General features: G+C 37.4%; 1 protein-coding gene across 2 annotated transcripts in view; it reads right to left on the bottom strand.

Annotated features, from left to right (window-relative positions):
- Positions 1 to 24,651, bottom strand: part of tmem91 (transmembrane protein 91) — a 29,542-nt gene extending 4,891 nt beyond the window's left edge. The window contains exons 1-4 of one of the 2 annotated variants that reach the window (XM_051869946.1): positions 24,429 to 24,651; positions 24,118 to 24,282; positions 7,170 to 8,585; positions 1,520 to 1,666 (exon numbers count right to left, since the gene is read on the bottom strand). In XM_051869946.1, the coding sequence (XP_051725906.1) occupies positions 1,520 to 1,666; positions 7,170 to 7,583 (561 nt within the window). In that variant the 5' untranslated portion in view covers positions 7,584 to 8,585; positions 24,118 to 24,282; positions 24,429 to 24,651. Of the gene's footprint in view, positions 1 to 1,519; positions 1,667 to 7,169; positions 8,586 to 24,117 lie in introns of both variants that reach the window. The other variant, XM_051869945.1, reaches the window with a different exon arrangement.
- Positions 24,652 to 24,854: the final 203 nt, after the last annotated feature.

The following is a 24,854-nucleotide window of genomic DNA, read 5'->3' as shown; positions in this document are numbered from 1 at the left end:
TGCCACGGACCAATGGTAGTGCGAAGGTGTTTACCAGCAAAGCACTCTAGAAAGTTTGCTTTGACAAGCTGTTTCGAACTTCGTTTTGACCTGGTTTTGTTCAAAATGACGTCACACCAGTTCATTCTTTAATTTCGCTTATAAGTCTATCTATCTATCTATATCTGTCTGTCTGTCTGTCTAACACTGAGTCTACACTGGACGCGAGTGGCGTGACAACAGCAAACAGAATCCATCTATCAAATGGATATAAATGTAGATTAAACTACATTTGGATGATATTCACATTCTGTATAGTCAAAATGTATTTAAAGAAACTAGATGTGATGTTATTATCAGGCACTATGCAGTCCTCTATTTAACTTCTAAGTGTATGATTTATGGGTTGTGTCCTCTTTCTTCCTGTCTTTTTTCTTGTCCTCTCCATTAGTTGGCATTCTAATCTGTTTTCCCCCTTGTATCATCTGCCATTTTTACAATATTTCATTGAAGGACATGAATGACATCAAAATTCCTTATGTTCATAAAATATACAAGGTTAAGAGTAAAGGATAATGATAATAGTGCTGTCAATCAAGAGTCTGTTGAGAGACAAGTACAGGTATTTGAGTGTCACATACGACTCCTACTTCTGTATTTAAGTATTGATATGCAAACATTGTTGTATGAATAACAAGAATTATGGTAGCACTTTTTTTTAATCACAGTAATCACAGTTTTTAAGGGGAAAACATTCCAGGATTTTTCTCCATATAGTGGACTTCACTGGGGTTCAACAGGTTGAAGGTCCAAATGTCAGTTTCAGTGCCACTTCAAGGGGCTCTACATGATCCCAGACGAGGAACAAGGGTCTTACCTAGTGAAACGATCGGTCATTTTCTAAAAAAAAAAAAAAAAAAGATATACTTTTTAACCACAAATGCTCGTCTTGCACTGCTCTGCGATGGAAAGGCCTTTACAAAAAAAGGTAAAACAATAATGTCGGACGATTTTGAAGTTGGAGGAGAAAATGAGATGGAGTTTTTCACACTACCGTGGTACTTCTGCGTGACCTTTCCAACATGATTACATAATGCGTGGCGCATCGCAGAGCAGTGCAAGACGAGCATTTGTGGTTAAAAAGCCCAATCATTTTGCTAGATAAGACCCTTATTCCTCGTCTGGGATCGTGTAGAGCTCTTTGAAGCTGCACTGAAACTGACATTTGGACCTTCAACCCGTTGGTAACTGTTGAAGTCCACTAAATGGAGAAAAATCCTGGAATGTTTTCCTCAAAAACCATAATTTCTTTTCGAGTGAAGAAAGAAAGACGTAAACATCTTGGATGACATGGGGGTGAGTAAATTATCAGGAAATTTGAATTCTGAAGTGAGCTAATCCTTTAACTCATGTTGTTACCTTGTATTACCTGTGCTTTCTTGGGTAAATACACTGTAAGTGCACGTACTGTAAAATAAAGCGTTATAACCAGAGTTATATATCCACAATCCAACATAAGCCCAAGAGAATGGCCCAGTACCTTTTGGGAAAGATAGAACGCAGCAATGCCCAGAGGCCAGAAACAACAGAGCATGGAGAAGAAAGCCAGGCCTAGGTAATCTTGAGGGATCATGATGGGAAAGTTGCTCTCACTGTCTGTATCACTGAAGTCATCGCTGGAGGAGTCCTGTGGGTACATTTCACAATCATCAGCACAAGTCCAGAGAGGTTACATGTTATATAATGTCAATGGAAATGATTTGCTGGTCAGAAATTTAATTGAATCTGTCATGGGATAAAAGTTTTATTAATTTATTATTGTGTGTTGTACTTAATTCTTCATAGGATCCTGTGAAAGGAAGTTTCAGGGGTATGACTAAGTCTAAAATTGTAGATTATATAAATTGCTTTACTAACAAAATGTAATTATGTTTTATCCTACAAAGGCAATGACTTGCGTTTACTTTTGCTGTGCTGTATAAATGTATCTGTTGCAGGTTTTCCTGGTTCCTGTAAGATAATGTGACTGAATGAGGTTATGCCAAATATGCACTAGTCGTGCTGCCTACAGGCAGATTCTGACTCATGTTTCAGAAAAAGAGCTGTGTTTTCAATTTGTGTCTTGTGTGTCTGACAACTCTGCTCATTTCACTTTCTCTACAACCATAGTGTTTACATCCTCCAGATGCACATCATGTATTTTATACTTCACTGACTTCTTCTCTACACAAAAAGGATTCATGGACTAAAAAAGTATGGGAAAAAGGAAAAAATGACACTTACAAGCATCTAAAGCTTTCCACTGTACACCAAGTAACCCAGTCAGGTTCAGTTTTGAACAGTAACTTACTAGAAGCATGATGCAACTAACTTGATGCAACAAATATAAAGCAGTGTAGCATGACAAAATGCTATATTGCTGTATTTTTCATAAAATTTTATTGCATTGCTGTGAGCAGAGGCAATATTAAAACACACTCTATCCTCTCTCCCGTGTAGCATTGAGAAGTCAGATGCATTTGAGTAAAAAATGAATTACTGATTCATTTTAACCCTCCATTTTAATGTTTTTGTGCTCCAACTTGAAAAAGACCTGTAGTGCAGATTTTGAAAAGGGTAACTTGTGATATTACTGATTCCAAATTGCATGGCAAAAATTGTAGTCAGTAACGTAATCTATTAGATTACACTTTTTTGGTAATATAATCTGACTACTTCTTGATTACTTTTGACCTAACCCGTTTATTACATAGATCTGAGTAGAAAATATTGTAAAAAATACAAAGAGGAACAATAGATTCTACTCTGTCAACAACATTAAGTGCATTAAACATTTTGTTACATGAACAAGCATTCATTAACATGAAAATAGCAAGAACATTACACGGCCAGAGTCTTCCAGGTTTGAATTATATTCGTCTAGACTTCCAGAATCAGTAATAATTAGTAAAGGTCACTAGATACATCAGTTATATTTCTGAATCACGTTAATAGTCTCACAAAAGTAAAAGCATATTTGTGTACATTTTGAAGCAAATTCACAACACTAAAACTAACATTAGGTGTACTACACTAGTCAGTCTGGCATTTACGTATTTCTGAATGTGTCTAAAGCCCTATTAAGATGGTAATTGTTTCTCATGTGGACGTCTGTAAAAAAAATTATTTGCATGGCACCTCAGTGATAAAACTCATGCATTCAGATGGCGATTTATGTATGGTGGAGGAGCGAGTTTTGTGATTATCATTATTTATACATTAGTTAAAATGGTTTTCTGTCTTGCATTTTATCTTTCAAAATGATGAATGTCATTTTAAAAATGTGGAAATTAGCAGAATTAAGTTAATGCAACCTCTTATTTACATAAGGTAAATATAATGCTGCTTGGTTTATATTCTTAATGTATATAATTGTGCATAATACATATTTTAAAATTGTATTGCATACCTGTTGCTGCCATAATAATGACCCATTTGAAATGTTTACATGCTTTTCTTCTCTTTCTCATTTTTGTTCTTAACAGCGGTTATGAAGTATTGTTCTTGTAAATACTTTACAGCATTTCAGTAATAAAAGTGTAGCCTACTGCACAGTTTCCGTACGGTGCTCGGCAGTGGTCAAAAAGGATTTAAACAGTGAATATTGAATTGATCTCTTCTTGTAAACTTAGAGATGTGGATTCAGATGGCAATTAAATCACCACATGACCTTGGTGTTCATCAAAAAACTGTAGGTAATTCGGCCGGGGATTTTTACGCGGGTGGTGAGTGAAAAACACTGACATTTTGTATTTTAAAAAAAATAAAAATAGAAAAGATGAATTAGGAAGAATCAATAAATTGCAGTTTTAGTGCAGCTTCAAAGGGCTCTACATGATCCCAGACGAGGAATAAGGGTCTTATCTAGCGAAAAAATCTGTAATCTGTAATGCGCCACGCATTACGTAATCACGCTGGAAAGGTCACATGTGACGTAGGCGGAAGTACCGATCCAGTGTTTACAAAGCAAACGTGCAAAGACTAAGTCAAACACCCATTACAAAAAAGGTAAAAAAACGATGTCCGACGATTTTGAAGTTGGAGGAGAAAATGAGATGTTTTTCGCCCTACAGTGGTACTTCCACCTACGTCACGCGTGACCTTTCCAACGTGATTACGTAATGCGTGGCGCATCGCAGAGCAGTACAAGATAAAAAGTGGATAAAAAGTACATTATTTTTTTTTTTTTAGAAAATGACCAATTGTTTCGTTAGATTGCAGTGCAAGATGAGCATTTGTGGTTAAAAACCCGATCATTTTGCTAAACAAGACACTTATTCCTCGTCTGGGATCGTGTAAAGCCCTTTGAAGCTGCACTGAAACTGACATTTGGACCTTCAACCCGTTGAACCCCAGTCAAGTCCACTATATGGAGAAAATTCCAGGAAGTGAACTAATCCTTTAATGTACAGAATCTGATTACATGTAATCAGTTACTTCCTAGCACTGTTTGTAACTAGTCTAGCTACAGTTTCAAAGTATCTTTAACAGTGGTCAGTTTCCTGTCAAAGGGTCAGAAATGAAAGCTTGAGATCTCACGGGGCATTTTAAATTATACGTAAACCTCACAGCCATCTGAAATAAAGGCTTATGAATATTTAAAAGAGTAGCCTTGCAATCATGTTACCATCTCCCACATCACTTTTAAGCGCCTTCTGGTATTTAAATAGAATAATATTTTATTAATGATGTGTCATAGTAAAGCAGGTCCTCATGAAACACTACAGTCACTTGCTCCAGTCTTGCCGGACTCAGTGGTTTCTCCTCTTTGATAGAACTGCCTCTGCTCAGAACAGGTTTTTAAATATTTTAATGGCAGCAGTTTTACACTTGACCTCCTGATGAAAAGCCCTGATGGCATGACAGCATGTGTAATCAGTGCTGACAGAGAGAACCTCAAGTGCTCTTTTAAAGGGACCGAGTGTTTGTGCTATGTGACAAGCCGCTTTTCAGAGGAATGCTTTTGTGCTCTGACGCAGAATGCTAAGTATTTGAGCATGTTTTGTTTGAGCTGCATGTGGTGGCGCAAAGTAAATCGTGTCAGTTTTTTGACAGACATAAATGGTCTGATGCGTTGATATGTTCTTGGTTGTCAAAGGTAAAGAAACACCTTTTTAAAGCCATCGATCAAAATGATTAGGGGGTAAGCTGAATCTGTAATCTGAATCTTTGCTTTTTCCACCTTGTTTGCTGGTGTATGAAATAGAAGTTGGCATGGAGCTCATCAGCATAGTGGCATTATTATTCACACGCCAGTAGACACAGAGCTTTCAATAATCACGCTGGGTTTGAAGGCCAGTGTCCGCGCTCCACATCCCCCACTGCTATTCATGCCGTTTGATTTTTCAATTTAAAAGCTCATTCATCTATCACTGACTGTACAGCATTTGAATTCCACATTTGTGCTGCAATATCCAGAGCATTAGAGGAAATGCAGGGCTTAGCGGCTAGGTGATTTTCTATTTTTCAAATGCAGGAAGCTATGAGGATTTGGACTGTGAATCAGCAACTGCGATACCAGTAAACAGAGAGTGACTTGGCATGAACTCAGTTCACTCTTCTCTTCAGAGTTCAACTACAACAACAAGGACGAAATGAGGGAAGACATGAACAATCAAACAACCAGCCATTGCCACCACAGACCAAATTGAGAGGAAACCAACAGGCTGAAAACAATGACAGGCAAAAGTATGGGGTCTGTAAGATTTTTCATGTTTTGTAATATTGTAAAACATTATTCAAATTTAAAATAACCTTTCTGGTTTAATATATCTTAAAATGATATTAATACCCGAGGTGGCAAAGGTGAATTACTCCAGTCTCCTGTCACACGATCCTTCAGAAATATTTTATATAAATCTAATCTTTTTTTTTTTGTGGAAACTGTGATATTTTTTTTCAGGATTCTTTGATGAATAAACAGCATTTGAAATAGAAATCTTTACTGTCACTGTTGACCAATTTAATGCATCCTTGCTGAGTACAAGTATTATTTGAGAAAAAATCTTACTGACCCCAAACTTTTGAACGGTATTGCATATATGGGAACGTTTTTGTAATTTTTTGTTGTTTATTTTTGCTACTTTTCAAATGTATTAATTGTATTGTTTACCCTTGTAAAACTATGAATCTGCATTATAAAACTAATGAATTATTTCATTTTAAAACTGAAAATTAAAGTGAAATGAGCACAAACCATATTTATTTAAACATTCAGTATAAACTGTTCAGCCAAAAAAAAATAAATAAATAAATAAAATAAACCTGTTTGGATTTAAATAAGCAAATGCTTAACGGTGCAGTAGGCGATTTCTGAGAAATGCAGTTGATATTTAAAAATCACCAAAACAAACACGCCCCTACCCAAAAGGATCGCACCCCTATCTTTATAGCTCCGCCCACAAATTCATAAACACTCTATGCAACACAGGCACCTCCCCCCTAATGAGTGGACACGCCCCTTACTGCCGATTGGCTACAAATGTGTTGTGGTGCTTGGTCCAATCGACTTTCAATAGTGTTTCTCAGAAATCGCTTACTGCACCTTTAAGAGTCTATGACCGGATCATTATTGCTATGATTATTATGTTTCTTGCATTTTATATGTTTGGCAACAGTTCTTCTAACTCCAATTGATGGAGTGTGTAGCTTTTCATTTCACAAGCAACTATTTAGGAAGACATCTTTTTGGTCAAGATCTTGTATTGACAAGGCAAGAGGTGAGCACTCTGTAAAGTCTCCTCCAGCACATCCCAAAGACTTTCAATGAATTTAAGGTCTGAACTCAGAGGTGCCAATTCATGTGTGAAAATGATTCTTCATGCTTCCTCCCAACCTTCTTTCACAATTTGAGCCTGGTGAATCTTGACATTTTCATCCTGGAATATGGCCATGATGTGTCTTCTTACATGGTTGTTAAAGAAATGAAAAGATACACGCTCCTTCAATTAGAAGGATGACTAGGTTAGAAGAACTGATCCCAATCATATAACATGCTAGAAACATAATAATCACTGCAATAATGATCCAGTCATAGACTCTTTTGCCTATTTAAATCCAAACAGTGACTTTGTTTTTGGCCGGGCAGTGTAAGTGCACTGTCTGTAGTTTAAGAAACATCCATGTATTGTATTCTGGAGGAAAAGCCTTACCTCGAAGTCCGGCAAAAGGTCATCCCCATCTTCCATGCTGTAGGATACACTATGAACATCTCTTGTCTCTGCCAGCAACTTCCTTTCCAATGGTGAACCAGGACCAATGTCCACAAAGGTGGTTTCCAGATACTCCTTACTGTGGATGCCCAGGGAGTCAGCGGCAGCCCAAATGGTAGTTGGAGGATAAAGAGCCTCTAGAGTGCTAGGCAATGAACACGGATCCAGTAGCTGCTGCTGTTGAATATCTGTTGAACTGCAATAATTCCTCCAGTCCAGAGGGGGCGGCCTTTTGTCCTCCTCATTTCTCACCAATATGCCTTTGAACAGTCCACCACCACTGGTGCCTGTTCCTCTTGAGTTTTTGGGGCTGTCGCCCAATAATGGATGTTCTAGTTCATCCAAATTCTCCATTTTGAGAGTTCTGGATTTGACATCAACTAATGCTTTCTGGCTGATCTGGCCCACAGTTGTATTCTTAAGAATATGTCATTTATATGAAAGCAGTAACACAGCAGTTTAAATTGAAGACTTTTTGGTTGATTTCACACAGATACAAGCGAGGAAATTAACTCATATGCTCCTCCATCTCCTCCATCTAGTGCATGTGTTTAAATGTGTGGAGCTCTTGAATATTCCATTTTCTTCACATGTCAGAAGCCATTTGTTCCTTCACTTGATGACTGAATGCCAGATCCATGTAGCACGCTGTACACGATTGGTTATATCTCAGCCCATAAATATGCTAATGTGCTTCATTTTGCATGAAAAAAAGATGGAAGTCATTCCTGATGATGGAACACCGTGATTAGCAACCCACTGTAGACAGGTTGTGAAATTGTGAGGATTTTAAGCGTGAACCTCCCTTCTGCTCTCACCTATTCAGATGAGAGGACCGAAATGTTTTGAACAAAATTCTGTAATGGGAGACTTTTTATCTAAATATGTAGTGGAATAAAAATAGCTGCGATTTAGACAGACCAAAGCTGATAGGAATATTCTCTGAAGTGCCAAAAGCTTTGAGGAAAGAAGTTCAAAATAAGAACATTGACAGGTGGTTGAAAGACGTATCAGTTTTAACAGCTATGCACCTATATATAAATATATCGTTTTTGTCTCCCGGTGTGTTTTCAGAGCCGCAGTGTGAAATAGACTTCAGACGTCCACAAAAATAGTATCCTCTGGAGTGCAGCTTCTGGTCAGCAAGTGCTCAAGAAACCCATTCCGTTTGTAGCCGAGTAGAAATGTCTTGATGAAGAAATCAGAGTGCTTGGGTATTGATTTATAGCACTAGCCGAGACCAGAAAGCTCTTGTGGGGACCTGTATTTTTTATGCGCCACGCTCTCCCAGCCGAATGAAGTCTTTCAGAGCCGTGTCTGGCACCTCTCACCTCTCATGTTGGCACTTGGACTGGGCTGCCAAAAGAAGAAAACAGAGTCAGAAATAGCGTTTAGCTTTAGCGCACACAGAAAAGCTCTCGATAAGTGATCCCCAAGTGTCTCTATTTTATAAGGCCAGTCTGCTGTAATGCTTGAGTGGCAGGATGGTATGTGCCAAGGAACGGTCACTAATGAACTCGACATCTGCCTCTGAACACTTCTAAGCGGTCTATTCCAAGGAGCACGTCTGTCTCAAAGGCAAAGAGCATCAGTGAGAGAGCAGAAGGCTCGTTGGTTTGGAAATATGGTCTGCAGTGAAAGGGCAGCGGCCCAAGTTCCCTTTAAAAATGTTAGATGGGCATGATGGTTCAAGAGCCACTGCTGCAGCACACCCTCATGATGCGTTACACGTCATCTGGTCCACTTACTCGCTCTGCATACAAATCTCTGTGGCCCTCACCTAAAAACAGCCTCAGAACTGCCATCTGAATCTATCGCCGGAGAGAAATTGAGATCCAGCAGAGGTCTGCTGCTCCAGGCGGTGTATTCATAAAAAGATATTTCCAGTGTAAACACCTGGACGAATGCCTAGTTATATAAGACCGTCAGGGTGAAATGGAGCATATGATGTGACGATATTCACTTCACCTTGTTTAATCTGTCAGTCAGACTCATTATTTGTAATCAGGATGTGAGCCATTTTGATTATTTATCAACAGCTGACTGCTTTTTTTCCCCATGATAGCCTCTACATTTGAATACATTGTATGTTGTAATGTGTATATTGTCATGCATTTATTGTGACAGTATCTATTGTTGCATGTTGAACAGAATGTGACCAAAGTAAATTATGGTCACTCACACGTACTGACAAATAAAAGAGAAATAAAATAAAAAATTTGGGCTTTTACTGAAAATTTGACATTTTATTAAACCAGAAGAATTGGAGAGAAGCTTGCTGCTCCAACATCAATTAATGTTTCACTATAAACAACATATTCAATAGTGTGTTTAAATATAGAGATGACCGTACTTATATACTTAATAAAAAGTATCATATTTGTTGAGTGTCATATTTGATATATCAGGCTTTTTAAAATATGACAATATGGAGCTCACATTCAAAGAGGGAAAAAAAATATTGCCCAAATTGAGCAAAAATATGCAATTTGGTGCAGCTGATATTTATATGGCCAAAAAGTAAGATACTTGTAAGATGTAAGATGAGATGTTTATAAAAGTATAGCACACTGCTTACATAAAATGCACAGAAATCAGTTATCATATTATATTATCATCTCCTAATAATATGTCTTAGCAAGCTGATATTTAAATGCTTGGTTTTTATTGTCATTATTTCAAAACATACTGGAATGCAATACAATGATGATTGTTGTATTGTATTTGATACTCACATTTTAACACGATTTTTCTAAAAAAAAAAAAAATGATGTATGGATAATCAAGTAAATCTAAGTTGCTTTAGTTCAGTACATTTTTATCCTGAAATAACAACATTAAAGTTATTCAAACATTTACTTTATAAAAATAAGTAAAGATTGTACAGCAAAATTATATGTGCACCACAACCTGAAGGGGGACATTTTTAGACGCTAAAAAAGTATGAAATCAATCAGATGACAAAAGGTATGTAGTAGATTGTGTACAACATGTTTTACAGCAAAGTTTTGATAATGTTAATCATTTAGAGGCCTTAGAAATTTGCATATCAAATATGATACAGTAGGTATAGGGTTAAGATTGTGATGTAAGAAATATTGAGGGTTTAGAAAAGCCAAAAAAATTAGGTCAGGATTCAAAATGATGATCATAAAAGCAACAATTACCTTAAAATGACTATCATCTTTACATTTCAGTAACAGCCTTGTGAAAGAAGCCTTCGTGAAGAGCTTCAGTTGCTCACTTATGAGTAGTGTCCCCTTACTGCAGTGACCTTTAAGGGTGAAAAAAGTGCCATTTGACAGTTTGTATTAAAGGGGACCTGTAAAGGCAGGAACACACCAAAAGTGGCGACGAAAGCAGACTGCGGGGTTGGCTCACGTCGGCAGCGTCTGGGTCCAAAGTCGGCCTGACACACCAAACCAACGCTCGACAGCCGACGGCCAAGTAGCACGTCCATTCTGCACCTGCGCAAGATGAAATGCCTTTCCGTACCAGCAGGTGGCAGTAGCTGAACAGCCAATCAGAATGATCAGATGGCCCGACGGACCAACGAGCTCCGACGCCGATTCGAATCGGCCAAAAAAAAAAAGCCAACAAGGACCAACTTCAGCCGACGGTGCGACACACTGAGAAAACTTAGTTGGCCGACAAACATAAACTGCCCGACAGCCGACCGTCTGCTTGGTTTGTTATGGGCTTAATGCCCCTTTTCACAAGATGTAATATAAGTCTCTGGTGTCCCCAGAATGTGTCTGTGAAGTTTCAGCTCAAAATACTCCACAGATCATTTATTATAGCTTGTCAAATTTGCCCCTATTTGGGTGTGAGGAAAAAACACGCCGTTTTTGTGTGTGTCCCTTTAAATGCAAATGAGCTGCTGCTCCCGGCCCCCTTTCCAAAAGAAGAATCTTGCGCTTCGGTTGCTCAACAACAACAAATCGGGAGAATCTCACGCAGCCAAAATGAGGATTGTCAGTAACGGTGTTCAGCCTTACATTGTTCAAACCGGAGTCGACACTGATGGAGAGACTCAGGAAGAAGTTACAACTTTTAGAATGAAACTGGACTTTTCTGAATGGTTAGTGGATAAATTTATGTAGTTGCTGTGGAGTTGATTCAACTCATGGACTAGCATGTGCCGTCATGTTAATCTTTTGTGCAAATCCAGCGTTGAATTGACCCTCGTTTGTGAAGCAGTCTGACGTAAAATGATGGCATGGCAACAACACTCTACTACAACAACTCTTCCTCTTCTCTAAAGCAGTCCAACATGGCCTCACCCCCTTTGTTGCATGTTCCTGGGGGCGGGGTTTATGTAAATTTTGGGGTTTGTGATGTCACCAACCTGGAAAGAATCTCGCTGTTGTCCCTACCAGCTGTTTGTTGTTTTCCTTAAAAAGCGATTTCTGTAAAAGAAAATATCTCCCTTTGCATTGAACTTTGAGCGTCGTAACTTTGCAGATTACACACTAACTAAAGTTAAAAAAGTGAAATCATAATCAAGGACCCTTTAAGAGTCTCTTTATTTCATCATTCATTGGCTGAAGAGTCTCAGTCAGTGAGTGTTAAAGAGAGCAACTTGGTCCGATCACAGTCTGCTGTCACATTTCCCAGGGGCCTCTCTGTCAGTCAGTCAGCCCCTGAAAAACCAGAATGACGGTCGCAGAATGATAGGCATCTGGTGCAGGTGAGCGTCTGTCTCTCATTGCTAACCTTGTGCTGTTTTCAATCAGTCCTCTACATGCCTGTCTGCACCAGTCTGACACACCTGACATCATCTCTGTCAATGGCATATGTAGCTGTTAGAGATTTACCTGAGGCATTGTTGATTATTTTGTAATTTAGTATGTAAATGGATTTAGGTCTAGGATGCATCCTTTAAACAAGTTGCTAATGGATTCTACTAAGTGTTAATTGAAACTTTGATAAAACGAGGTAGCATACTTAATATTAATGATATGCAAGAATACTGCATTAGAAAAAAAGCTATTTAAATTCAATTTAAATTTTGATTTTAACAATTTGCTCAAGGCAATCATTTGCCCTCTACAGAGTGTGTGTGAATATAATATAAAGGATTATGCTATAAAGCAATCTGCCATCAGTTACTCAGCTTTCGAAACGTTCTTTGGAACACAAATGAAGTTTAGCCGAATGCTCTTCTTTGCCATATAATGAAAGTGAATGATGGCCAAAGCTATCAAGCAAGATTTTCAGTGAATAATTTCTGCATCATCCTCACACAAAGTTATATTGTGAATATTGTGCACAAAGCATACGGATAACTTTCCAGATTCTTTCATTCACTTTTTTTTTTTTTTGGTCCCCATTTCATTATATTGAAGAGAGCAGCTTGAACATTCTGCCTAATATTTGTAGAAGGATGCATTAAATTACCTAAAATGACAGTAAAGACTTTTACAACGTTACAAATTCTGTTCTTTTGAACTTTCTATTCATTAAATAATCTTGAAAAAAATGCATGTCTGTTTCATATTAGAATGATTATGAGATCATGGCTGCTGAAAAGTGCTGTCAAACGATTAATTGCATCCAAAACAAAATTTTGTTTACATAAAATATGTGTGTGTACTGTGTATATTATGTATATATAATTACACAAAATATATTATATTATATTATAAAATACATTATAATTATGTATATATAAACACAAAATATATTATAAACAAAACTATTATGTAGGCTATACACACACATACACACACGTAAATATGTCTTACATGTGTCTATTTCTATTCATGTTTGTGTGTTTGTTTATTTATTTATACATAATTAAACAAGGTACACACATACTATGTAAACAAATTTATTTTGGATGGGATTAATCATTTGACAGCACTAATATATATATATATATATATATACACTGTGTGTGTGTGTGTGTGTATATATATATATATATATATATACACACACACAGTAGCATTTAGTATTTGGTATATATATATATATATATATAAATTGATTCATACAGTTGCCTCATTAGATCCTTTTTTGGAAGGCTTAAAAGATGATGGTCAGTTCTGGTTAAAGGTTTTGACACTGTTTTTGTTTTGATTTAACCGCCCACAGTACAGCATATTTTAATTGGCAAGGAATATTTCATACTATTTTTCAATCAAAAACAGTCCCTGCCAACAGTTTTCTATCCATATATTCATGTGCTTTGCTTCAAATATAAAGTCAAAAAGGAAATCTGATTTCAGCAGCACATAGAGTGGCATGATAAAGAAAGAAATTGACTCTATAGTGGTGCACTTAGATCAATAAAGTAGAAGCAAAATTGAATTGCATCTGATTTTATACACTATCCATTACCGTACAGAGCATCATGAAGATATATGGAGCACCGTATGAGACTGTTCCGGTCGAGTGCAGATCTGCCAACATAATGGTGGTCTGGATAGTGGCATCGAGTGCTGAAGCCTGCATTACTCTGCTTCATATTGCTTTGCTCTGCTCTCCTGTCTTTCTCCTCCTCCACTTGTGGTCGTGCACTTGAGTTCAGACAGAACGGCAGGGTGATAATTCTGCTCTCCCTGACATCAACATTACTGCAGTGCACCTCTGAACACAACTGACACCAAGAGAACAGGCAGGATGGAGAGGGCCACAAACATCAGAGAAAAAAAATATGGACAGACCTACACCCACACACATTCACACTGTGTATGGCTCTTAAAGAGACAGTTCACCAAAAAATGAGAATTCTGTCATTATTTACTCACCCTCATGTCATTCCAAACCTGCATGACTTTCTTTCTTAAGTGGAATATGCAGTGAAATGGAATGCAACAACAGATTATCAAGAAAAAACAAAAAAACAAAACAAAAAACAGTAGGGCGGAGACTTGGTTCTACTCATTTTGATTTAAAGACATAATTTGCAATTTATAGTGGTGGGGTTTAAGCGGACTAAATGACTGGAGAAGTCTGGAGTTATCAATGATGAAAACAGTTGTGCTGCTTAATTTTTGTATGGAAATCATGATACATTTTTTTCTGGATTCTTCTTAAAAAACAGCATTTGTTTAAAAATAGAAATATTTTGTGACATTATAAATGTCTTTACTGTCACTTTAGATCAATTTAATGTATCCTTGCTGGGATTTCTTACTTTTGAATATTAGTTTATCACGGTTTCCACAAAAATATTGAGTCTCACAACTGTTTTCAACATTGATAATAATGAGAAATATTTCTTGAGCAGCAAATCATCATATTAGAATGATTTCTGAAGGATCATGTGACACTGAAGACTGGAGTAATGATGCTGAAAATTCAGCTTTGATCACAGAAATAAATTACATTTTACAATATATTTAAATAGAAACCAGTTATTTTAAATTGTAAAAATATTTCAAAATATTAGTGTTTTTACTGTATTTTTTATCAAATAAATGCAACCTTGGTAAGCATAAGAGACTTCTTTCAAAAACTTAATTATTCCAAACTTTTGACTAGACGTGTACATGATGTTTAATTCCTGATTAAATCATTCTTTTGAGTCACATAACATGTTTTCAGTCTTTAAATAGATCTTTTTCTATCATATGCCTTCAGAAGACACAAAATATAGTGCAAGATTTAAATGGACTACTTTTATGATGTTTTTGTGGAGCTTTTTGAAGCTTAAAATCTCCATTTGTTGTCATTAAATGGAAAGAGGAACCAGCACATTATTCAAAATATCGGTAACACTTTAATTTAAGGTGACGTAGTTACATGTTATGTACTTACTATAGTAATAACAGTAAGTTATGCATAATTACAACTAACCCTATACCAAACCCTAACCGTAACTCTATAGTAAGTACATATAGTTAATTAATATTACTCAGTACAATATAATCAAGTACAATGTAAATACGTCACCTTAAAATAAAGTGTAACCAAAATATCTTCTTTTGTGCTCCATAGAAGAAAAAAAAAGTCAGTAAATCAGAGTAAATGATGGCATTATTTTAATTTTTGGGTGAACTATCCCTTTAAGCTATGACGGCTTGATTCCAGAGGAGACGCACTCAGCTTTATTGCTAACCCCCCAACCTCATCCAGTCACCATAAAAGGACTGCTGTCAGCTGCATTATAAGCCTGCCTCCCTTTCTGAATTCTGCCTCACACATAAAACACCCGGTCAGTTGGACAGATCTCTACAAGGACAGCACAGCAAATCAGCACCAGCACTTTTATAGAGAACCACTTCTCTCTCCTTTGCTCCGTTTTCTTTTTCTATAACTCTTGCACACGTTGGCTACTTCTTTTTGCGTTGTTTAGTACTGACCTCTGTCTTTTATTTGATTCCTTTAGCCGGTTCAGCATTATTTCCGCTTAACCGACAATCTCAGGGTCCTTTTATAAATGTGATTCCAAAGCCAAAAAATCTATCATAAGACAGTAATGTGTGTCCACTGTGGATGAACATTTGGCATTAATGTAAATGGGCTTTCTTATAAAGGGACAGAGGTTTTATAGTAGCTTTTAAACTGTTTTAAGTCATTTCTTCACCACTATTATCAAAAAATAAGAAAAATAGCAAAAAAAAAAAAAAAAACACGCCCCAAATTCACGCCGTTGGTTGAGCCAGTGTTGCTGTGTGTATGTCAGACGAACAAAACAATGTTTACAGCAGTGTTTTGATGTCTCCACTGTGACTTTATCATCATTTTTAAAGTTGATTAATTTAATCTATTAATCATATACTATTTGATATAGCTTGAATACATATTTCAAATCTGTTTTACTGATCAAAACTTGGTAAGATTTTTTAAAACTGTTTTTGAAGGAAGTCTCTTATTAATACCAAAGCTGCATTAATTTTATCAAAAATGCAGTCATATTGTGAAATATTATTACAATTTAAAAAAATATATATGTAAAATATGTTTTCAAATGTAATTTATTCGTGTGATCACAAAGCTGAATTTTCAGCATCATTACTTCAGTGTCACATGATCCTTCAGAAATCATTCTAATATGCTGATTTGATACTCAAGAAACATTTATGATTATTATCAATGTTGAAAACAGCTTCATATTTTTGTGGAAAACCTAATACAGGATTCTTTGATGAACAGACAGTTCAAATAAACAGCATTTATTTGAAATATATATATTTTTTATAACATCATAAACATCTTTTTTGATCAATTTAATGTGTCCTTGCTGAACAAAAACATAAATTTCTTTAAAAAATCTGCAATACTATCATTTATAATTTGTCATTATTTGTATTTTTTCATGATTAAGTTCAGACAGGAAACCCACTGCTAAGGAGAAAACATATTTGCTAATATTTAATGTATTTCTGTCTTTAAATCTTTCATACAAACAAAGCAAAAGAGGATACAGTCCAGACTCTGTAAACGGCAGCAGGAGGAAGCTGCTAAGTGCCAATGAACACGCTGATGGACGACAGATATTGCACTGATAGCACAAGAGAGGCGCGCTGAGTGGAAAAGCAATCTCAAGCACACAGACCGACCGCAGTATACAGTACACACTCACCCTTCACTATTCACCCTCCATGACTGAAATAAAGTATGATGGAGAACAGCTGCGTTTTGTTAATTAAAGCAGAAATTAACTCAGTCTATAGGTCTAAATGAAAACATATTGACATGTACTTCCGAAGATTAATGAGCTAAAGTCTGATTCGTCATTTCTGTGCTGTACGTCTCTGCTTATATAAGTGAGCTTGATAATTCCAGCACAATAATTCCTTGAGCCCAGCAATGTCACATTATATTCAGGATGGAAAGATACATAATTCCTTCCTAAATGACATTATAATGGAAAAAGGAATTCAGCTCCACTGAGGGAGGGGTGTTTTTACATCCCAGCATTCTGTGTGTGTGTTTAGAAATGAGCTAATTTATCAGTCATCTTTCAAGTCCAATTGTTTCTACTTTCTTTCTCTTTCTGTCTAGCTCGCTGTTATTGTAACTAGGGTTACAAAAAGTACTATGGCTGCACTATGGTATAGTGAATCAGTTTTATACTGACATATCATCTAACTCTCAATAGAGCATTAGTTGAGTATATTAGACTGTTAGGTTAGGGTTAGGGTTAAGAGAATAAGTTCACAACTACTTGAAAAGTTACTTACTGTCTGTTGGGGAGCATCACATTAAAGTGTAAGCAGATATTAAGCAGACAGTCTACTAATACTGTAATGAGAGTTAGTTGACATGTAGGTGCAATGTTACTTATAGTCTAAAGGGCACCATCAAAATAAAGGGCCCTATCATACACCCGGCGCAATGCGACGCCAGGCGCGACGCAAGTGTTTTTTGCTAGTTTCAGCCTGACGCAGTTATCATTTTCACATCCAGCACCCACGTTGTTTAAATAGCAAATGCACTCATGTCCATCTGTTCGCCCATGGGCGTGCTGGTCTGAAAACAAGGTGTGTTCAGGTGCATTGTTGGCGTGTTGCTATTTTGAGGCAACTGAAAACGACTGCGCGGTATTTTTTTTTTTGTTACTTAAAGGGCACGTTAGTAATATGTGCCTGTAGGCGGGTGTACAACGAGCGTACACTCTGCTTGTTACACACACAGGGATGCGCAGCAGCACACAAACATGCCAAATATTAAAAATAAAAGGATTACAATGTAAAAGATTATTATTGTGTGCATAAAGATAAAAATGCCTAAATGTCATAATGGATAGTTATTGCATGTTTTAAAATGACCTATTTGCAGTAATGACGAATGAAATTGGCTAATTATTTGACCAATCGTGGCAATACACACATGTATTTAAACTGACTCGCCAGGTTGAGGGTGTCTATATTCCGCCATGTACTGTAAATATCAATCCGCCATGGATCAAGCGCAACTTGCTTTTAAAGGGAATGGGAGATGACACTCTGATTGGTTTATTGTACGTTACGCCCAAAACACACCCATGACTCATTAAGAGACTAGATACAACCCTTTTGGACCATTTTTTCCAATCGTTAAACTAGCAAAAGTGGATTCGTACCTGCCCTAAGTGAACCTGCGCTTAGATCATTAACATAGGGCCCAAAGTGTTAACGCCTTCACTAGTACCTTTTCTCTGCCTCTCCTCCATTCTTTTCCCTGTCATTTCCGCTTCTCTCCCCCGACACTCTCTATCTCATTCTCTCCCTTGAGTTGGGGAGAGCACTCAGTGTTTCAGAGGAGCCATTTGCACATATCTTAGCTGGGTGATTTCTCTCATCCCTCAGGCCCCATTGTGCCTCACACCAGCTGTGCCTGAGAGAGGGAGACAGACAGTGAACATACAGACGCTGTAGGGGTATGACTGAGCCTTAGCACGCTGTGTGTGTTGGAGACTTTGCATGTTTGTCTATGAGCCATGAACTCTGTGTGTCTATGTGTCTGACTCTTTCTCATTATCTATAATCTGTTTATAATGGGACATCTCATTATTCTTGTTCATCCACTTGGGTGCAGAAAAGGGCACCAGGGCTTGACAGATCTATACTGGTGACAATAAAGAATGGAAGTCTTCTTTCATCTAATTGCACTGAATTTCTTCTGTTTGGGTTTGATTTCCGTTTGTGCGTCTGAAATCTTTGTGCATGTTGCTATAGTTGCTGTTGTGTCCAAAGGATGAAAAATGCTGCTTTCGCAGGCAGTATCCGGAGGTTGGAAGGCATCAAGTCATGTCCGAATGCAATGTTTGCACAACATCCTGTTGACAGAGATGCCTTCATAATGCTGGTTGAAGGAAACACAGATATCCTTCGCTGCCTATGATATCTCACAAACCTGGGCATGCAATTCGAGGGATGATTGAACAAACATTGATAAAAATGATGTTCAGTAAAATAAATACTTATAATGTTTATTTTTATGTATATTTTTCAACTTTTCTACAAGGGCTGCATGATTTGTCTGATAAATAAGGAAGCTTGTTTCCACCATTAAATACAAAAATAAAAAAGGTAATTGTGACTTATCTCACAATTCTGACTTTTTTTCTCAGAACTGCGGGATTTAAACTCGCAATTGGAGTTATAAAGTCAGAATTGCGAGTAATAAAGTCAGAATTGCATTATATAAAGTCAGAATTGCGTGTTATAATCAGAATTGCGACTTTATATCTTGCAATTCTGACTAACACGCAATTCTGACTTTATATACTTTTGACTTTTTATATATTTTTCTAGCAATCGCAAGTATTTATCACACAATTCTGACCTAGAAAAAAACTCACAATTGCGAGTTATAAAGTCAGAATTGCATGATATAATTTCACAATTACGTCTTATTTTTTCCTTCACAATTGCGAGTTTATATCATGCAATTCTGACTTTATAAGTTGCAATTCTGACTTTATATTATGAAATTCTGTCTTTATAACTCGCTATTTGAGTTTATATCTCGCAATTCTGAGAAAAAAAGTCAGAATTGTGAGATATAAACTCAACTGTGAGAAAAAAAGTCAGAATTGTGAGAAAAAGTTAAAAAAAAAAAATATTTCATGGCAAAAACAAGCTTCCATAAATAAAAATTGCGATGGCGATTAAAAAAAAAGCTTTAGGTTTGCTGTGCTTGTTTATAGGGCTGCACAATTTGGCCCATAAATAAAATAAAATAAAATAAAATATTTTGTTTCATATTTCATTATTATTATTTTATAGTGAAATATTACTATAGTAGTATTTCCATGTAAAATATAAAAATGGAGTATTTAAGAAAAAAAATATTTTACAGTACAACTGTAAAATTACAATACTAATATTTATGGCTGTCTTAATTCATTTTCAAACATTAAACAAACAGCTTTTATTTTGGCTGAAAACCACAGCCAGTTTATAAGAGCTTCTCATTATAAGATTGGGAAGATGGTCGGCACATATTGCTTTCCCAAAATGCATGTGATGTTCCAGTTCAAAGTAACCTTTATACAAATAATGTTGCCTGATTAATCACTGACTGACTGGGCAGCGAAGCAGCTGTCTAGGGTTTCAGACACAGCCACTGGTTCAGACCTCCATTTCATTCTCATTTAGTGTGAGATGGGTCTTCTCATCTCATGCCAGTGCTTGTTAACCGAGACGACTACAAAACATGATAGCTGTGCTGCGCATAGGGAGCAAAATACGATCAATCAGAACTGCTGGTGTTTTGTGCTCTTATGGCACATCCATCTTTATGTGGTAAAGTAGTTGAGGTGTATGTACTGTACTACACAAGCAGCTTTCTATTGCCAGAGGGCAATTTTTAAAATTAAAAGTCTTATGGTGCAAACAAGGAACCAAACAAGCCTCCAGGCATTTTGCTGACGCTCGAGTTGGATGTCGTAGGGGACCATATTTCAGATCTAGCTTATAGGCCTGTTTCGCACTGCTCGTATAAGCGACACATTTATATCAGTCTCATATTAACAGGTTGTAGCACTCATGCTGCCAGTGTAACCAGCACAACATTGGTAGCAGAAGTGTAGCTGCAAGTAGAGTTTCAATGCTAAGCCTATGTTTGTTATTTTCATTTTTGGGTGAACTATCCCTTTAATAGGTTTATAGTACATTTTCAACACAAAAATATCATTTATTTTGCTGAATTTAGCATACTGCGTGTATGCTAAATTCAGCAAAATAAATGATATTTTTGTGTTGAAAATGTACTATAAACCTATTAAAGGGATAGTTCACCCAAAAATGAAAATTTTGTCATCATTTATTTATCCTAAAGTTGTTCCAAACCTGTATGAGTTTCTTTCTTCTGCTGAACACAAGAGAAGATATTTTGAAGAATATCGGTAACCAAACAATTGATGGAACCCATTATTGACTTCCATAGTATTTTTTTCCTACTATGGAAGTCAATGGCTACCATTAACTGTCTGGTTACCAACATTCTTCAAAATATCTTCTTTTGTGTTCAACAGTGTAGGGTGTAGAGTTACATTCAATCTATTTTAAGGCATGAAGAAATTTTTTTCACAGGAAAAAATGTTTAAATATGTCATTTTGGTGATCAAAGATAAGTTTTAAGGAATAAAATTATTGACTACAGGGGGACTTTAATAATTTTTTTTGTACAAAAAAAAAAAAAATATGCGGAAAAAACTATTATTTTCAACCAAGACAATCATTTACTTATGGTTTGTGATGCAGCTGCTGTCAGATCCAATTCAGTTGCTGCTTCATCTTTAAACAAAAAAACTTTTCTTTGTGAACTCTCCATTACACTGTGCCTCGTTTACAAAAGAAAATGCTCCAAACAAACATACAGTCCTCCAACATGAGCCGAAATGCCAATTCAAATAAATCATCCACTTGTTTCTGACACTGGGATCCCTCTGAAGTCTGTACAGAGACGCAAGCGAGCTGTTTAAACTGGACGCGTCAAAGCGAACGTTCTTTCACTCTTCAATTTGTCCTGTTGTCGACAGACTCGAGTGTGTGGAGTACGTCAGAAACTGAACGCACATCTGTATACTGTATCAGTGTAGACAGTGTCAGTGATTATAATGGGTTCTAATTGCTTTTGGCGGGACGCTCACATCCAGTGTAGCCGTTAGCCGTTAAATGTCAGCCGTTAAGTGACTGAATGCCAGTGGGCGGGGACTACGGTACGATGATGTATAACTATTCGTCGATGTATTGCTCTGGAGGCAGTCATATGCAAATGTATACAATAGCAACTTAAAATAAAAAAATATTGAAATAAAAACTATATATTATAATAACAAATTCTCTGATACTTTAGGATTCATTGGCAATGTAGTTCCTTACAATACTATACCACACAGTCACTATTAAATGTTGAAAATACTCAAAATATTCAAAGCTGTGATCTAGAAATCACTTGGTTTGCGGTATAAGGACACAGTTTGGTTACACAATGTGAAAGCACAACACGAGCCTGCAGCAGCTTCTCTTAAGCGAACGTTGTGAAACAGACCCAGAGGAAAGAATGAAAGAGCTCTCAGTGGCCTGACCCTTTACTGGCCTTCTCCTCCATCATCTGAGTCAGAGATCAGAGAACACACACACACACCCATAAAGAGCGCCCATCCCACTGACACGCAATTCAATACATGCAAAAAAAAACACTTCATAATACCAATACAGCAGACACAAATATGTCAACTTGTCTGTGAGATGCTCTGCATCACTGAGAACACATTTAATCAAATGAGAATTCCTCTCACATGTCGCACATAATCACTGGCTAATTGTTTATTACTCATGCTAAGTAAAAGGTTATCTCAGCAGCATGCAGCAGGCAGGGGAATATGGCAACACGCCGCATGTGACAGCACAGTGCTGATAAACAAGAGGAGCTGTCGTGTGTGTGTGTGTGTCTACAGGACAGTTTAGATTAGTAGTGAGATTTGTGCATAAGAGGGGGGTGCACAGAGACTTTGAGGGATAATAATGCACAAGACCGTATGTCATGAAGTAATCTCCCTTTTATTGTAATCTGGAAGTATGATTTGTAGAGAACGAATTTAATAGTTTGTGTGTGGGTGAAGGGTGTCACGAGGGTGAGGAGCAAAGAGGGTGTCGCTTTTTATTAAAGGGGTGGTTGATTATGATTTCACTTTTTTAACTTTAGTTAGCGTGTAATGTTGCTGTTTGAGCATAAACAACATCTGCAAAGTTACGACGCTCAAAGTTCAATGCAAAGGGAGATATTTTCTTTTACAGAAATCGCTTTTAAGGACTACAACAAGCTTCTTCCCAGGTTGGTGATATCACTAACCCTAAAATTTACATAAACCCCGCCCCCGAGAACACGTAACAAAGGGGGTGAGGCCATGTTGGGCTGCTTTAGAGAAGAGGAAGAGTTGTTGTAGAGTGTTGTTGCCATGCCGTCATTTTACAATGCTCCTCACCCTCGTGACACCCTCGTGACACCCTTCACCCACACACAAACTATTAAATTCGTTCTCTACAAATCATACTTCCAGATTACAATAAAAGGGAGATTACTTCATGACATACGGTCTTGTGCATTATTATCCCTCAAAGTCTCTGTGCACCCCCCTCTTATGCACAATTGAACACCGTTACTGACAATCCTCATTTTGGCTGCGTGAGATTCTCCAGATTTGTTGTTGTTGAGCAACCGAAGCGTGAGCTGTTAAAGCTCTGCACTTTTTTGAAAAGGAGGCCGGGAGCAGCAGCTCATTTACATTTAAAGGGACACACACAAAAACTGCGTGTTTTTGCTCACACCCAAATAGGGGCAAATTTGACAAACTATAATAAATGATCTGTGGGGTATTTTGAGCTGAAACTTCACAGACACATTCTGGGGACACCAGAGACTTATATTACATCTTGGGCATTATATGTCCCCTTTACTTTGAGTAATTGTCTTAATGCACATCTAAACATGAGAATTAATTAATTCCCGCAATCTCTTGGGGGCATCTACTACATGAATCACTACAGAGGACTGCAGATACAGTGACTAACAATAGAAATGTCTCTCTAATGGGAACTGCTGCAGTTCTCTTTAACAATAGCCGAAAGTGCGTCCTTGGCCAAACCAGCCCGTGTACTGCTGAGCAATATCGTTTTCGTATCAGTGAAGTCTGTGACACAATAATAACGGCAAAGCTTGTGTGTGTTATGATGATTGCCAGGAATATCATCACACGCCATGCAAGAGACACAGAAGAGTTTGGCACCATAATTTGTGATTGAATTTTTGGGGGGCAGCAAAAGGTCTGAATAACAGCACAGCAAAACTGAAGAAACGTCCCACACATCTGTTCGTCCAGAATGTGACATAAAATATTATATATCCAAAGAGAAATGCAGAAATAAAGAAACTGTATGGTATGAATACACTAGACAATACTGATTAAAAAGCATTTTAATCACAAAAGATGAGTAAAACCTACCTCTTTCATTTGATGCTGAACTCTGCGCTGGTGTCCGTGAAGTGTGTGTGTGTCTAGTGTCCCACAGTGCTGCTGAACACACACAGATGAATCCAGCGGCCCAGATTGAACTTCAGCAATGCTTTAGCACCATGATATATTCTCCATTTGTGTGTACAAGCGTGTCTGATAGAGAGAGAGAGAGAGACGGGATGGTGTTAGAGTAAAAGAGTTCACTTGAAGCTGGTTGAGAAGTGACAGTTGTTGTCTCCCAAGTTGAGCGTTGTAGTGTGTAGAGACACACTGCAGTACACACCGCTGCTGATGCTTACACTTTACACTTCTCTCTCTGCCTGTCTCTCTCACTTCACACTTCTCTGATGGAGTCAGTAGTTGCTCTTTTAATCCTGTTTATGCTGGGTATTTATACCACCAATGCTCTTCTAAGTCCCCCTGGCGAGACTTCCAAACTACAGCAGCGAAGCGGCTCTTTGCATCTTCCTCTCCTCTTTTCTCTCCACATCTCTCTTTCCCTCCTCCACTGTCTTTTTGCGCTCCAATCCACCCCCCACATTTCCCCCTCTCTCCTTGGCTCTTCTCATTAGAGCATCAGTGTATCGCAGGGTCCTAGAGCCTGACGGTGTTTAGTGGCGTGTTTGTGTGTATCCCTGCTACTGTAAACACATCAGTATGACTCAAGCCTGCTCTCTCTCACTACCTTTCTTGCTCTTTTTTCCTGAAGGTGCTTCAGAACAGTT

The sequence above is a fragment of the Ctenopharyngodon idella genome, chromosome 18 (genome assembly GCF_019924925.1).
Source record: "Ctenopharyngodon idella isolate HZGC_01 chromosome 18, HZGC01, whole genome shotgun sequence".
Classification (NCBI taxonomy): domain Eukaryota; kingdom Metazoa; phylum Chordata; class Actinopteri; order Cypriniformes; family Xenocyprididae; genus Ctenopharyngodon; species Ctenopharyngodon idella.
The sequence above is the reverse complement of the archived record's forward strand: the minus strand, read 5'-3'. Positions and strand labels throughout refer to the sequence as shown.